The sequence below is a fragment of the Pseudomyrmex gracilis genome, unplaced genomic scaffold (genome assembly GCF_002006095.1).
Source record: "Pseudomyrmex gracilis isolate BER0280 unplaced genomic scaffold, ASM200609v1 scaffold_107, whole genome shotgun sequence".
NCBI classification, from domain to species: domain Eukaryota; kingdom Metazoa; phylum Arthropoda; class Insecta; order Hymenoptera; family Formicidae; genus Pseudomyrmex; species Pseudomyrmex gracilis.
In genome coordinates this window covers 432,926-450,731 of record NW_018020691.1, presented here as the reverse complement: position 1 = coordinate 450,731, position 17,806 = coordinate 432,926, and the positions used below count along the sequence as shown (strand labels likewise).

The window sequence follows — 17,806 nt, the reverse complement described above, 5'->3', positions numbered from 1 at the left end:
TTTTTTTTTTTTTTTTTTGACAATTTCGTAATTTGCATTTACCTCAAACAAAAATTGCCCGACGTTGATAATTTTTTTTTTTTTTTTATTGCCAAAAGAGCGTTATCATACGAATCGCGATGATTCGATCTCACCGGTTGTATTTTTAGACAATGTCGCGATCCCGCAAAAGTATAGTTTTACGCCACGAATGCGAACGAAGTCGAAAATAAACTTTTGCACGACGAGACGAAGCGTCGCGCCTGGCCGTTTTATATATCCCGTGCGTTTATCCGTGCGAGGACCACCGCCGCCGCGCGCGTTTTTTTTACGCTCGAACGATCCAATTTGTTCCGTGTGAGAGCCGCGAAAAAACCGTCCGGTAACGACATTTGGGAAAAAAAATATAAATCATTCCGCAACGAGGAAAACGCGACGTGCTGATCGACTGCGGACATGGCGATTAATCACCGTGACACACACACACACACGCACACGTATCAGAACGTTGCCAGAAAAATTTCGGACAAATTTACACTAGATTATTTTCTCTTATTTATGTGAAGCCGTTTATATGCCGACGCGATTTCACATATTCGCGACATATATTTTTGCCGCAATTTTGTTTTCCTACGTGTCAACGAATTGTGAACGACCTGTACATATTTTATATCAAGATTTGATTTTTTTTTTTTTTAGAGATAATATTACGACCCCATGCGGATGGTTACAATTTGATGACTCTTCGCTTTCTCGTTCAATGAAACTTCGTGACAATCACGAACGAGCGCGCATGATGATAAATTAAATTAATTAACATTTGCGGGCGGCGGTACAGTGTTTGGTTATTTGATTTAGTTGAGTTCTCGCGATAGAGATGGACATTCGCCGCATAATTTGCGAATGTTCGGTTGATGTTTAAAAAACCTACAAAAACAATAATATCTTTTGCATTCTTTTTATATTAAAATTGTAAATACAATTAACGCGAACGGTCCCTCCTCTTTCTCAGAAACATTCATTTCGTCACGAGAACGTTTAGAACAGAAACGAATGTCAATTGACACACATATATCGCTCGGACTTTCGCCAAAAGTTCTCGCGAAAAGTTTCCGTTCAACGCGAACGAAACGTCTCGCGCGAATTTTTATCCGATAGCGGAGTCCCCGTCAGATTTCTAGAAGAGTCGTGAAATTTTACGATTACCTTCCTTCAGTTTCATCCCCGACACGTTCGGTAATTGAACCATCTCGTTCCTCAACGGTGCGTGTAACAGTGCGGGCGATAAAAAAGAGGGGAAGAAATTGTTCTCGATCACCCCCGTTGAATCGGATTATCTTGCCCTAGTTCGAGCGCGAGCGACGAGATGTTTAACTCAGTACTCTCGAGTACAGTCGACGATTCGACTGTCATCGAAGCCCCCGACGACGATCGACGTCAATGCGCGCGATTAATGATTTAGCTCTCAGCGAGCACTTGTTGCTTCTCCTACGACTCGAGAGTCACTGAGAACGGTGGTGCGCCTCCGTCAGGAAGCGTATCATCCTCTCGCACACTGACGTGACGTCATTTGTACCGGATGATACCGGATGGCACGGCTATTTCGGTGGCACCGGCTCTCTCTCGCGTATATACGCGCCACCACGCAAACTCGCGCGTATGTCGCGCGAACAATTCGAAGCGCGTTGTGCGCTCCGCCGCGCGCGCTATTCGCGATCGATACCGTTGGTTCATTAAGCGGCGGTTAATAAAGTAACCAAGAGCGTGGCATCGAGAAGCATCCGTTCTCCTTTCTCTCGGACAGTAACACACTTTTCTCTCGACTTAAAATAAATTTTTGAAATATAGAAGACGTAATGCGATTTAAATTACAAAAATATAAAGAGAATCGATGAACTTAATCATATCGCGACTCGCAACGCTCGAATATACTTGGTGCGTCGGTCGAATCAAGTTTTCTCCGCTCCGCGCTTCTTTGTTTTTCTTCTCCCTCTGTATTTCTCACACGCGATCGTATTACTTTACTATACGATCTCGTTTTTGTTACAAAACGCGAACACCTGTGCGTATTTGTGTGCGGATGCAATGCTATTCATCTTCTGATTCATAAAAGACGAGAAAAATCTTGTCCGAGAAGCCAAAGCCCGGTGGGAAACTTGAAAATGGCACACACTACGCGGCGACTTTATCGAAAACTTTGATTCGTCATAAGTCGAGCCTTCTATTTTCGAATCGTATTTGATGTTTCCCTTTCGTTTTTCACGAGTCACGTATATATAATCTACCAAAAGACGCGCGCGCGTGCGTTTTTGGGATTCATCACCTACCTCCCCCCTCAAGCGTGCGTTTGACGCGGGATCTAGGTCTCTCTCGAAACGGCGCACGTGATACACAAGAGAGGGGCAAGAGAGGTAAAGCAGACGCGAGATAAGATCGAGATTTCGTTCTTCAAACGAACGCGGAAATAGAACTCCGAATCGCGGATTTTTCCGACACACACAGCTTTCAATCACGCGCGCGTCACGACGAAGAAACGACGCGTCGTGTCTCGCGCGTTTCCCTCGCGCTTTAAGAACTCTTGTCGTTTAGAATCGCGGATATATTTAAAATACCAATATCCATTTCCTGATGCGCATCCGAAGGAAGAAGGCGCGTGTTTATGCGCGGCGATCGATGGCATCGCCGCCGCAGTTGCCGCCAGACGTGAATAAACATCTTCCTTAAAATCTATAACGCGAGAACGATGATTACATTTCCGTTTCTTGTGTGTAAGACCGACGCGCGTCTTCATCCGGAAAGACGCAGACATAAACAGCGTCTGTTGATGTCTCGCGTGACTAATTTAGATCGATCGCTTTTCACCGCGGTGTCACGCTGGGAAAAAAAAATTGACGGAAACGTTTCCCTCACATCTCTCCCATCTACTCTTCATCTGGGATTTCTCGTTCCCCCGAGTGAAAAATAATAATCGAACGTTCCCGAATTTAATTAACCGAGCGATCGTTTTTTTTTTCCGTCGAAAATGTTGAAACGCAGTTGAAATATCGCCAATGAAAAAGTACGCGACAAATATATCTGCGCACGGAAAAATATAAATAAAATACTGCAAAATTTACGGGAGCGAAATACAATAAAGTGGTGGAAGCAAAGAGATGGCTGCCGTCGATATATCGTAAAAGCGGTATACATGTAGAGGATGACTCGTACGTACGTGTACACACACACGCGCGTGCGCGCGCGCGCGCACACACACACACACAAAGTATTGTGGTCGTATTTTTTCGATTACGCTGACTGTCGCTCGCCCGATATGGTGAAGTACACTTCTGAAAGAGATGTGACGTCTCTCCAAGAGCGGTAATTCACCAAGGCATTTACGATCTCAGGTTTTGTTTGAGAGCAACGGGGCGGCCCGCCGTAAGATCGATTGCGACCGAAATGGACCTTTCATCATGGCGCTTGTGTAATGCGATCCCCGCTTTTGGCACAAATGAATTCCACATCGTGCACCGAATTTTGACGGAATATGCACGTTGCACGCGCGCGCCGTTTAGGAAGAGAGAGAGAGAGAGAGAAAGAGAGGATCTCTTTAAGCGAATCTGGCGTATCCTTTAATCTCGTATTCATGTAAAGCCGTACAACCGCTTCGAGAGGAACTTTAATGCCAGATATTCAGAAGAAGCTCTCGATCACGGAGAAGCGATTCTTTATCGGAAGTTCCTGAATGTGAGCTTTCGAGCGCCGAATAAAATAAGAGAGAAAAAAAAAAAGAGTCCGATATATAGAATCATTTCTAAGAAAAGTGTGTGAGCAAAAGCTCGTTATAGAGAAGAGAGATCATCGAGTTGAGATTAGAGTCTTTCTCTTGGTGAGAAATAATTTTCCGAATGAAAAAAAAAAAAAAAAAAAAGAGAATAATCGGCGAAAAGATTAACGCGGATATTTATCGCGCGAGAAATTGACACGCAGAAATCCCGGCCCAATGTATAATCTCAATAATGATGGCGCGTATGATACGCTTCCGTGTTACGTCACATCGAAAAACAGGTATTGCTCGATGTTACGCTCGTTTTGCGTATTTGGATATCGATCGAGCGATTGCACCCACCTTCCAATTTCCCGTTGTTGACGAGAAGAGAATTGTTCGACTTCCTGGACGAATTTCGCGACATTTGGCTGTGACTCGGACTGCTGTCCGTGCTCTTCTTGTCTAGTACGTCGTGACAGCTGTACGACGTGTGGGTGACCGTCAACATCGGATGCACGCTTCCTGAAGTGTCCACGTGAATTGCGTGAAACACAAGAAAAACAAACAAGCATGATTGATCGCGGCTGCCGCATCAATCTAAAAATCTACGCGGCGACGTCTCTCTCGTAGAAGATTCATTAGCTAAATATACCTATATTCATTTAATCGCTACACGCAGCACACCGCCCCGCGCGTCGTGTATATATATATATACACTTCCGTGTTTTCTTTTTCTACAGAAAACACAATCTATTTATACACCAGACGTCTTCGACTTTAGACTTTGTTTTCTTCTCGGAGAGAAAATTAAATTACGAAAACACACACACACAATTTTTTCACCGTCTCGACGTCTTCGTTACGCGCGGACGTTATTATTAACAGACACGGTACGCAGACGGTTTTAATTGTAAGAACACTCGACAGGGAAACTCTGACACAAGTTTATAAGACTTTTAAATTAACTCGTTACGAAAAAAATAAATAAATAAATAAAAAAAATCGCGAGTGTTGACACACGAACGAAGCGAATTTATTTTAACGAACGATGCGCCGCCCGTCGGCGCGCTTTGGGCGGGAGTTATCTCATTCAAAGCTCCTTTGAGTCGGATCGATTGTTATTCATTCGCCATTTCGAAGCGAACAATAGCATTCGCCGATATGTGCGGTGTGCATAGGTAAAAAAAAAAAAAAAAACATTGAAGCTATCAGGCTTCTCATTTTCTTTTTTTTTTTTTTCTGGCCTACTGTATATTTGCTGACCTATTTTATCCGATCGCGAAAGCATTCTGTTTACCGTAAAAATACAGACCCCCGAGAAAATGGAAGCCCTTAGTAAGCATTGACAGCGCAAATGGGGAAGAGAAACGCTCGTAATTAAAACGATATTAATATCGCGACTGCTTTGTATTGTTTGATTGTGTTTGACAGCGTCGTTACTACGCGGACCTGTTAACTAGTTTGCTTATTGCTTGCTAAGAACCTTAACGTTTCTTCCGCAAAACGCGAGTTTTTTTTTTTTTTTTCCAACTAATACTTGGAGAAGGAGATTATACAAGTTGTTTTTTCACATTTCTTTAAAAACGCCAAGAATTTACGTCATATGCTTCACGATGCAATGAACAATCTAAAAAAAAAAATGGCACGGAAAGCCGGAGATTCCAGGTTCGACTCCTGGCCGAGGAGTTTTTTTCGCAAAATTTTAAAATTAGTTAGGGGGATATCCGGGGTCTGTCATATGTGAGATGCAAATCTGGCATCCCGTATGATTTTAAGAATTGAGTTTTCAACTCAAAAAAACACTCACTTGTAAAAATTTACAAGTTGAATTTCGTTACATGTGTATGTATATATATACACGTACAAGTTTCTACTCACAAAACATCTTGAGAATGGCTCGTAAGGCCTTATACATATCTTGTTGCTAAAAAAAAAAAGTTGTCAAAGTGAAGTAATTGCGAAATACCTTACCGGTTCGCGTCTTCGAGATCTCGCTCTCGGTTTTGTGATGGCTGAGCGCTTGTAATTTTTCCGTGATCCCGTGAATTTTGTCGGCCAGCGTTGACCCGCTGCTGTGACTCTCCACGGAAGTTCCGCCGGTTACGACGGCGCTATTAACGTTACTGCTGGAAGTCGTGTGCGACGTAATTGCGGCGCAGGCGGTAGTCGAGGAAAGCACGGCCATCTCCTGGGGAAACCAACAAACGCGTATAATACGTGCGGCTTTTAATTTTTTAACGCACTCGTTTACGAGTGTTTCTCTTGTTTGTTGTTGTTGTTATTTTTTTTTTTTTACACCGACTCGCGACACGCTGTTTTTATTCCGCGACATAATTGCGCGCATTATAATCTCGGATTACGTTAATGCGTCACTTCGCACACGCGCGAATACGAATTTCGTATTTCTCTTTCGCCTCCAATTAGCGACTGTTTGTGACGTTACTCACGGTAATAAATGAGAGACACAGTCTCGCTCGCTAATAACGAATAAAATACCACAGCGGTTTTTCTTATATATCTGGAAAGCTTTGGTTTGAAAGCCCATACTTTGAAAGCCTTGCCATCCACTCCGCACGAGTTCTTCCTGACGAACGAGAGGAAAAGATGTCGGCACAATTCATCCGGAGTATTGATCTCAAGATAGGAATTCAGAAATTTGCGGAAACCCTCGTAGTCGATGTCCTGAAACAGGGAAGACGTATAATTCTCATAGCATTTCTTTAAAAAGAAAAAGAATGAAGCGGTTTTTAGCTTTTATAAAAAAGTCGCGAAAATAAAAACAATAAAAATAAATTTTATATCTAGTGATTTTTTCTGTTTTTTTTCTCTCTCTCTCTTTCTCTCTCTCATTCTTATAAAACTCTGTACTTAAAGCGGTTAAAAAAGTTTGATATCGTCTCTTGTGTGTTTTTTTTTTTTTTTTTTATAAAACTTCAAACACGTCAAATACAATATGTGCGAGCCATTAGCGATAATATCCGGATTGAAGACGAGAAAAAAAAGTAGATCGGTGATCGAATTTTCGTGTCACACTTTTTTTCGATTGTTCTCAGCAATCGATATAAGTGCGCGGTATAATATAATGAAAGGCGTCGCAACCACGCCACGCAAAAAAAAGAAAAGCCGCCGTTAATTAATCGGACGTGTATGCAACCCCCCGTTATCTATCCATCTTCCTCTCTGTGGTGTGTCCATTTCAATTCATTCGTTCGATCCGAATGAATTTTTATTCAACAGCAGGATTAAAACACAACGAAACGCGTCGCTGCGGAACCGAGTGCGGAATCAAGAATTCGCAAGGTGCGCATTTTCGCAAATTGACTGATTTGCGACGATTACGTACGTATCCGGGCGACGACGCGCATTTGGATTCCGCACGATTCTCGCGAGCGCAGACCGGATCGATAGTGTTTTAATGCAATTAACCATGCTTCGTTGATTGCTATTCATGGAATTCGTTTCGACGAGAGAGATTGCGCGAGTTTAGGACCGCGGCGGTGTCTCTCTCTCAAGTCGACAACAAGCCTTTCTGCGAAAAATATCTTGAGGCACTTAAATGCCATCAGCATTCACCGAGTGCATTCGGCAATAGTGTGCAAAGCTTGTGCAAAGCTTTGTGCAAACACAAACACGACGAAAGGACGAAGCTTGTTTTAAAAAGGAACATTACTCGGATCGACGGAATAGCAATAATGCGGCTGAATAAACTTGCGTACAAAATGATACGGGATATATAAAACGGATTTTACTTTTATTGCGTGTCTAGAAATATATATTTGTATATTTCTTTGAAGAAGAAGCCGTGACTACGCGCGTATCGCGAAGAAAACCGATCATATCAAACATTGGATTTTTAAACTCTGTGTGTGTTGTGTTTTTGCTAAACGAGAAATCCATCGACGTATACATATTTATAGAACGGAGAATGCGGAGTCGATTATATATTTATACACAGATAACTATCGCTATTGTAAAGTCGATTGAGAGCAAACGATGGGGCTTAACTTGCGGACGCGCAAGGTTTTGTTTGATTACACATCAATAATCTGTGAAATAATATTGCGAAATATACAGAAGTAAAAATTACACAATTATAGATGAGATATATACGCTACATTTATTACGCTTTATAACGGAGAGTTTGTAGCTATTTGTAAATAACAAATAGTTATTGCGCGCTTCGAAGTATATATAAAATATTCAGCTGCATGTGATATCGTACCGACGTATTTATGTATATAAACAGCCAATTACGGTTATGTAATTTTGTATGTTACACGCTACGATATATTACAAATATAAAAAATCGATCATATGAAATATCGCAAGTGTAGGCGTATTTTAAAAGCCACGATATTTCCACGCGACCGGTTCTCTCGTTTTAATTAAAGCGAGAATCAATTAAGTCCGGCTGACGTTTGCTCTCTCTCTCTCTCTCTCTCTCTCTCACTCTCTCTTTGTAGATGGAAAATTAGACAGGAAAGCGGAATCGCAGGTGACACACGCGGCGCGCGCGATACGCCGAAGTTCGCATCACACAGACATCTTTGCGCGACGAGCTGCTTCTCTTTAGCTGACAAAAAGTTTTGGCCAATTCCGGAGACACGAGCCGCACGCTCGCTCGCTCGCTCGACCGAATCTGCATAGATATTGGGTCTATCAACCGCGAACAAGCGCCGCTTCTAGTGAAAATTCATTTGGCACCGGAATCGCGTGCTTCCATCTTGTAGAGATTCCGATCCGAGTTAGGGGATAACGGAAATGCGATCCGGAAAGAGATCGCTGCCTCTGGCAGCTTAATTCGCCGTTTTAAACGATTTAGTCAACGGTTTCACGATCATTATGGTATCGCTGGATTTATCCCGCCCCCGTGATGATTAATTAACCAGCGAAATTATCTCGAATATTAATTCTCTCGCTTCTATTAAAAAATAATTATAGCGCTTAATATACAAAGGGCATTCAAATTATTCTTCATAGAGTAAAAATAATTGAAGTTTTTTTTTTTTTCAGTTTCATTTGACACAAATATAAAACTTGAAAGTATACGTGTGTGTGTGTGTGTGTGTCAGAAATTTTTAATTAGAGTTGAGAAATGCAGTTTCATCCGGGGAAAGATCCACGAAAAGTTAACCCAGTTTCGCGAGTTTTATTTGAGTAGATTTGAGCGTGAGTTGCACTGTGACATTTATCGATACTCCTAGCGCCAAGGACACAGGGCGTCGCCTTTTACCTTTTTTTTTTTTTTTTTTTTGCTCCGTTAAACCTGCGCTATGAGCAATAAAATCGCAAGAAGCAGAGAATGGTTGCAAAGGGCGTGGCACATCGTTAAAAATAAATTTGTAATAATCGGAGAAGGGAGACTGTGTGTGTCTGTATAACAAGATAAAAAAAGCATTAATTATTAAATTAGGAACAAGTTCATTCTCGCTATCGTTTCTGTTTTATAATACAATCCTTGATCTAATAATAAGAATACATCGGTGTTTCTTTTCGCTTATGAATAACAAGCAGGTAGCCGATTAATCGAGAAAAAAAAACTGTTACTATAATTCTATGTATTATTAGATATTGTGTTGTTGTTATTAAAAAAAAAAAAAAAAAAAACATCTTTTCTCCGCGCGATAATCTATTTTTTTCTAATTTGCAAGATCATTGCAGCGCCTATGCAATACGTTGTGTGTGCTAAATTAAATGGAAATTCCTTGACCTTCTACTTTGAACAAAGTTTTATAAGTAGAATCAAGTAGCTTCGAAAAGACTTCGATATTCTTTTTAACGAACAATGTATAACACGGGTCAATAAATATATAAATAAATAAGAAAAGCGCGCTCGTCTCCTTTTCAGCGCGTGTTTATTGAAATATATTCACGTGAAAAAAAAAAAATCAAAAGAATGATAATTTATCGAACATTTCGTTTTTTTTTTTTTTTTTATACAGAGCAAAAGTAGCCAATTCTACGTCCGACCGAAGGCAAGCAAATCTCGATTATTTTGTGAAACAATAAATAATGATCATAATTATATACTGCAATCGTCTTAGCGTAATTGAATTTTTTTCTCATTGAATGTATTCATTTTATTGTCTCAAACTTGTCGACGCAATTTCCAATTACCGACTCGTTCATTCTCCGCAGTTTTTTTCTTTTCGTTTTTTTTCTTTTTTTTTTTTTTGTAAGATTCGAAGCGATATTTCTTTATCCGGCGAGAGACAGAGAAACCCCGGCGCGGTAGACTTTCGCCCGGTCTCTATCGAACACGGAATTTTCCTATGTCGGTGGAATATCTGGATTTACTACTAAGCCGTTAACGTGCATGCGTCCGTCGGCCGTAATCCTATTTTGTGCTTCAATCCCGTATATCTGTAGCGTATATGTGTTCGAACGTGTTTCAATTATTACCCCCTCCTCTCAGTTTTTGCAACTAAAATAATACAGTTTACAGTATTTTTCTACCGACCAACCGATAACAATGTTTTGTAAAGCTTGGTTTAACTACACGTGAGATTGTTGCACCGATCCAGGGTAGTAGACGATACGATTGCGTGCAAAAATTTTTTTACAAGTGGTTTTTTACTTGAAACTAAAACTGGAGCGCAATACGCGCAATGCAATCGTTATTGTTTTTTTTACGACCGAAAAAATACAAATATCTAAAATAAATATTTGACATATTCTGAAGCGAACAAACATATACGCTTTTAAACGATACAAGTTATAGATTTGCAACGCAAGCACAATTATTGTAATAACGAGAGTGCAGGCGCTAGTGGAAGTTTTATTGGTCGTAAAACGACCACCGGGGCCATTATTGAGGGCATTACATTTAGACGAGAGCATATAACAAATCATTTTATGAAATAGAACGCATCCGATAGTGAGGGAATATTCACATGAATGGCGCGGGAGGCGGCCATTAAGCTAGGAACGGAGCGCGCAGGAGGGATGAGGGTCGTAGGGGAGTGAAATTCGAAGGGAGAGAAAGGAGGTCATCCTTGAATGGTCACGTAGGGAGTGGTGGTGACGTCAGCGCGGCGGTGACGTCACCGCGATGGCGTCATAACTTGGTCGGAAAAATAGGTCGCACAGAGTGAGAGAAAGAAGCACACACACAATCATATTCCTCATCGATCCGATTACGTTGCTGACGAGTGTGTGTTTTTTCAATTTAAGTGAAAATATGTCATTCCGGAGATGACACGTTTCCTGAAAAATTCTCGTGGTTTTGTAAAGAGCGCAACTTAAATTTAAAAAATTTGAAATTGTTTTCAATATTCTCTCTCTCTCTCTCTCTCTTTCTCTCTAAAAGCAATTAGCAATATTTCCGAAGCACAGTTGCTCTTTCTGATTTAAGAAATACAGAGATATTCTGATTTAGATACATTTTTTTTTTTTTATAAGAAACCAATAAAATAACACCTACGTTAACTTTGAAATGAACAAGCTCTTGATTTTTCAGATTCACAGTCATTAAGACATCCGATATCGAGCACATTAAACTTGCGTAAAGGAAGGCTTCTCGTGAAAATTTCATTAAGAAAAGAAATTCTTTGCTTTAAATTCAACCGAGTAACTGACGGAAAATATAATGAAAGAAAGAAAGCGAGACAGAAGCACCTTTTGTATTATTAAAGACATTTTAATTAATACAAAATTTTAATGACGCATGTGGGCGTCATGGAAATTTGTTTGAATTCCCGGCACCGCGAGGTATCGATCGATTCACCTGAAAAATAATTAGCATAAAGCAGCCAAGTGCACTTTGATCGCATTTAGCGCGACAGTGTCGGCGAGTTTATGTGTGAAAGCCGCGCGCGAATTTAATAATAATTTAAAAAAAAAAAGAAAAACAAAAAAAAGAACAAACACGCCGCAAACGAAAGCGCGCGAAAGTGCCGCAGCCGTGTCAAAATCGCGAACATATACCGCAACCGCATATCCCGCAGATCGAAAATAGCAATTGACCCCGATCGCGGATCAAGTCCGCCGCCGTATCGCGAGTTAACGAGCGACGAAACTACGTCACCTATGGTCCATCATCATCGTTCGCTTCGCATCGCTGTTTGCATCAAGCCAACGCAATCACCGCCGGGAGGATTAAACCAAGCAAATTGTGATTTCTCAGCTTCGCATCGGGGGCGTAAAGTAATAACTGCGTCCGTTTTACTTCGTTTTATACGCGAGAAATATTAACGTGTCGCTTATATAAGTATCGTAAGCTCCACTACGTACAAGCTCGAGCCACCGACACCGATATCCTACTCAACAACTTGAGTATCCTTTCGCAGAGACGACTTTGCGGCGTCTCGACGACTAAACGGACCGTCGATGTATCTGTATGCCAGTGCACTTTTAAAGCGTCTTTTATTTCTGTGCGTAAAACTGTGGTTTTTCCTTCTTTTATGACGAGTAAACCCATCCATACCGAGTTTGTGCTAACGCCATCAGAATTTCGATCGGACGAAAACTGGTCTCTGTTTGAGGCGACTTCGGAGAAAAATTCGAGGTTTTTATTCGAATTAAGTTTTGAAGGCTCGCGATACAGTTCGTCTTTCAATCGATAAACTCGGAACCGGTCTGGAAAAAATCCAAAGATGTTAGGCGCAAAGTTTTTTGTACCGATAAAGAGAAATTACAATTCTTCTTTGTCTATACGCACCGCTCGTAGAGTTAGTTTTTTTTTTTTTTTTTTATCATCGTCGAACGCGTCTCTCGATATAATATCGAAGCGAACCCGAGTAAGATCAGCTTCATCGTTTAACGCTGCACTGTGTTCGAAACGTGGACGATCGTGCTTCCACTCGCTTTACACGTGTGTGAACGGTACTTAAAGGCGGTACTAACGCGCGCGTACACACCGCGTTCGCAATCATTTGATAGGGGGGTGGGTCGCAGTGTAAACAATTTAGATATCAAGAATAGCTCGCGCGATTGTCCATATAACTGGGTATAAGAAGAACCTAAAGGTTGCTTTCTCTCTCTCTCTCTCTCTCTCTTTCTCTCTCAAGAGAGAGAGAGAGAGACAGAGGCGGGGTGGCTTCAATTAAAAGCTCTTACGCGCCGGGATCCCACACCCTGCTCAAACATAATAAACTTCTCACCCTCACCTGATGTACAATCCCCTCCGCGAGACCAGGATATATCGCGTTACACGCGCGCGTTTTCTCTTTCTGCGCGCGTGTAGCGCGCTTTATGTATCTCTCCGCGGCAGCTTTTACGCGTTTACAAACCGGCCACTTTTGTTTAAGCGACGTGTAACGCTTGTAACATATCCAAGTACGACTTAAGTGACCGTTGAGATATATATATATATATATATAATTTACGGTCCGCGTTATAGCTCATAATAAATCTTCCCGCTACAAGATTACGGATATGGCGGACGAAAGTGCAACGAATAGCTTAGCTTTACTTGTAATTGAGCCTTTGACCATCATTTCTGAAAAGAAACTTGAAAGTAGTAAAATTGCAAGTTTTACTTTGCCACGCGGTAGGAAAATTCTAATAAAACAAAGTATCGAAATTGCGTATTTTTTTTTACAAAAAAAGTTTACATTTTAATCTCGCATTTTCGGCAGAGGCGTATTTAACGTCGGTGCAACCGGTGCGATGCACCGACGGGCCCCGGGATCTGCGGGCCCTCGGTGCATGATAAACATTTATAAATTTATAATATTCATAACATTACCTATCGGAGTTGCGAGTGCCGAAAGATCATTTAGTGTATTAAGGAGACTTAAAAGTTATTTAAGAAGTACCATGACACAGGAAAGAACATCTGATCTAACTTTATTATCAAGTGAAAAAAATGTTTTGATTAATTTAAATTAGGAAGATGTTGCAAACAAATTTATGTCGGTTAAAGTTCGAAGAGGTGTTCGTTTCTAAATTTGCATACAAATAAAAAATAATTAAAAACTTTTGTCCAATTGCCTTTAATAAATAATAATAACAATAATAATAATAATGATAATAATAATAATTATTATTACTATTATTATTATTATTATTATTCTTTAAAGGGCCCTCTCATCTTTGTCCTTGCACCGAAGTTTTACCAGTCTTAAAAACGCGCCTGCATTTTCGATTACCGTGTTGTGAACAAAATTTAACAACAAATACAAAATGCGTTTCTCAGCTCGTTAGCAAAATTAATCCAATTTGCTTTGGATGATACTAACTTTTTGTGAATGCGAGCAAGTATTGCTCTTTTGACGGAATCTCTCACAGAGAGCAGCACACCAAGTCGTTATCGGGTTACGACTATTGCAAGCCTGCGAACTGTTTTTTTTTTTTAACAATGATTTCTTTTGTGCGAATATTAAAGAGAGTGTGGAAATTGACTCCTATCTACGTATCTTCTTCCTGAGTTATTTCGATTCAATTTGACACAGTTCAGCAAATAAATTTTATATCTCGCTCGCGCGCGTAAGAAGACGACCGTTTCACGCCGCTTTCCTCTCGATCGCAGATTTATATCTCTTGCGCTCTACTTGGAAACTCTGAGTAAAGTTTCATTGCGGTTCCGCGTGTCTGGGTCGTTGTCTTGCGTCTCTCGTAAAACGCCACGTCATTCGAGGCGAAACGTCGCGTTCCGCCCGCAAAGCTCCGTCCCCGTCGGAGCATATCGGACGGCCATTCCGCTAATTCAACTCGATATGATGGCGAAATCCTTTATGGGCGGTCTCTCTGGTCGGTCTGCTCCTTTGCTCCGTCACCGTCCGTCGACGTGCAATCGAAGTTCGTCCCCGAAGTAGTTTGCGCCGTGGCAGTTCGCCTCCGAGACCATTTATTTCCGCGCGCGCGCGCGCGCGACACATTGCGAGCCGGAGATAACGCGCACTCGCAGAAAGAGAGAGAGAGAGAGAGAGACGATTATTTTATATGTCGTCTCGCGCAATTTCGTTACCCACTTTGATTACGTAAATCGAATTAAGTTCCGCGTGTTGCTTAACGACGTAAGTATATGCGCTCCGTTTTATCTCACATTTAATGAGATATTAATTCCCGTACATGTTCTCTCGCGTCCGTGCATACCCATATACGCCGAGATATCAAGCGTGCGAGTAGCTTTGAGAATGCGTGAGTTCCACTTTGAAAGTTTGTCTTTGACCGGATTTATTAACGTATATTATTCGGTGTGTGTGAGAGAGAGAGAGAGAGAGAGAGAAAGAGGGAGATTAAAAAGAAACCAAACTTTGATACGCAAAATTCGTTTTCTGCGAGTTAAGATTAAATTTACCAATCGAAAAGCTGTCGTACCACTTTTTATGCTTTTATTACGGCAATAAGCAGCATAATGCAAATATTGTCATTTCGTCATAAAATATTCGTGCAATTAAATGTATTCCTTCATGCAACAGATGAATTGCCGAGATGATAATTTCAAAAATTTTAATATTTCAGTGCAAAAATATCACACGTTGTGTTATACGCGGAAATGCCGCCTCCGAGCTCTTTTGACCTGGTTTTTGGTACGTAGTCTTGTTACGTTCTTCTACGAGAAAATTACGTGGAATATTTAACGTTAGGAATGGCGAGGGTCAAACTTTATTTGCTCTCTTGTGGTTCAAACTCGAATTTCAGCTTGTTTTTCGTGAAATCTTAACAAAATAAGGGATTTTGTTCCTCTCTCAGTTTTCATCCGCGACGCGCGGTACATGTAACACGCGCGTTACGTCATATATATATATATATATATCTCTTCTATTGTCCGCCGAGAAGTAAAGAAACGAGCTTGAATTTTTTGTTGGCTTTCCATCGCTAAATTCGATATCTTCGTCACGCGAAACGGCGAAAAGTCGAGCAAGAAGAAGCGTAAAATTGGACGAAAACTTATTTCTCACCGTTAGTCGTTTATTTTCCGATTGTCGTCAAAAGATTACGGGTGATTACAAATAAATCAACGCTTTAATTTTGCGAAGCTGCGAAAACTATGATGTTCCGATCGTTAAATTTTCACGCTTCCAAGCTATTTTCTGCGCATTTCTATATAATCATAGTATAATTTGAAACGACAAACACCCGTATACGCGTACATATACATACCGCCAAATATAAATTAAAATGATAATATTTATCTCTCTCGGAAATTTCGTGTGTACGCGAGATAAGAAAGAATTATATACGCGCGTGCGTCATCAAAACGTGCGAATTTCAACTGTTTCTTTAACGTTTAATTAACCATTAACCTAATTAATGCTTTAGCTATTTTTTTCCCCGTCTAAAACAAATAATCTGCACGTGAAAATATAAGCTTTGTTCGAAACTCTCTCTTTCTCTCTCTCTCTCTTTCTTCGCGAAAATGACTGATGAGAGATCTTATAAGAGCGAAAACAGCGAGCAGCGCGCGTTACACACACAAGTTTCCGCATTAATCTATTGATATGCAAACTTTCATTCAAAAGAACCATCTTGATCTTCATTTTGGATTAAGAGGTTTCTTTCTTGTTGGAACTTTTCTCGACACGACGATCTTAACTACCATTATCTATTCATTCATCTTTTTGGAAAAACCTTCTTAAGAAGCAAAGTTCCTTTAAGACTTTCTTTTTCGAACATTTTTGGCGATAATCCAGTTTCTTAACTACGTTACCTCTCTTTTAAGTTCAAGTAGCGCGAGTCGATCTCATTGCTTTTTCTCGCAAGTGCACGCGCACACGCGCGAGAACCAGACAACGAATATTAAAGTAATTAAAAAAATGTCGCTTGTGGGAGGAGTTGTCGACGACTCATTGTTGAACAGGTCCGCGGTTTCTTATCGAAGCGACGGACGAACGCAAAAAAAAAAAAAACGCGCGCACATATGCGTGACAGGCGCGAATATATAGTACGTACACATCATCTAAATATACAGCGCGCTGGCGGGCCGATAATCCCGAAATAGCCGACCGCCGTGTTTGTTTTCGCATTGGCGACTACGCCGTCGTACACAATTCCGTACGCACTTGGTGGGTGATGTTTGTTTGCGCGTAAGAACGCACGTTGCGCGCGCGCCGTCGTCGCGCCACATGTGATCGAACACTCGCGAAAGTGTCTCGATGGAAATCCATCGCGCGTGCAAAAGACTCGCGCGAGGAGAAACAGCGATAAGACGATGTAAAATAGATTTTGACTCCAAACAGTTTTTTGCTCTCCTCTCCTCCGAGATTTCGAAAAAACAGAGAGATATATAAGTTAAAGGTCACGCGGCGCACACAACGCGCCGAGTTCGCGAGGCGATTCGTGACTCTACATAAATGTTCTCTCGATTCCATTAGCGCCCTTTGCACGCGTGAAGTTGCAAACCTTTCATTAGTTAAGATATTGTTCGGGCATTATTGCCGCAACTTCGCGTGTAAGGTCGTTAATTGGCGCGCAATCGAGTGTACGCGAATCGCGCGGAGAGTAATATAGCGGGGCCTTTTTCTTGGAATCATGTGTTCTCCCGAGTCGAAATTTAGCGTCTACATTGAACCTCAATTTTTCTTTTTTTTATGTAGGAGTAAGAGAGAAAGTAGATCTTACTTTGACGCTGCTATACGTTCGAAATTTCCTTTTTTCCTGCTAAAGTTTTAAAGTAGGATTTAATTCTCAGATCAGACTGCGCATTGCAGGCTCTGATAGGCTCAAAATAGGCTCTGATAGGCTCAAAGTAGGAGTAAGAAAAAAAGTAGATGCTACTTTGACGCTGCTATGCGTCCGAAATTTTCTTTTTTCAAAAATTGAAGTTCAATGTAGACGCTAAATTTCGACTCGNGCTATCTGTGGGATTATATTTCATACAAAACTATATATTCTTTTTTGAGATAAAAAAAACTGAAAAATCTTTTTTGTTTTAGATAAATATTGTAATGAAACAATGTGCGTGCACATAAATTTTTACCTTTTACACGAGCTATTTGAAGCTAAAAAATGTATCTTCTTTTTTTTTTTTTTTTTTTTTTTTTTTTTTTTTTTTTTTTTTTTTTGGAATCTTTGCGCGCAGTAGTAGTTAATAGAGTTACAGACCGGACGCGAGTGAATCGAACGCGGAGGAGACGGGCAAGTTGCATGCAAATGGCGTCGGCGAGATAGACCTCGGCTGCGAAAAAAAAAAAA

General features: G+C 40.8%; 1 protein-coding gene across 3 annotated transcripts in view; it reads right to left on the bottom strand.

The window, feature by feature from the left end:
- LOC109856106 (diacylglycerol kinase 1) overlaps positions 1-17,806 on the bottom strand; it is a 103,214-nt gene that overhangs the window by 9,985 nt on the left and 75,423 nt on the right. For all 3 annotated transcript variants that reach the window (XM_020431033.1, XM_020431032.1, XM_020431034.1), the window contains exons 4-6: positions 6,275-6,409; positions 5,699-5,915; positions 4,088-4,249 (exon numbers count right to left, since the gene is read on the bottom strand). In XM_020431033.1, coding sequence (XP_020286622.1) covers positions 4,088-4,249; positions 5,699-5,915; positions 6,275-6,409 — 514 coding nt within the window. The remainder of the gene's footprint in view (positions 1-4,087; positions 4,250-5,698; positions 5,916-6,274; positions 6,410-17,806) is intronic.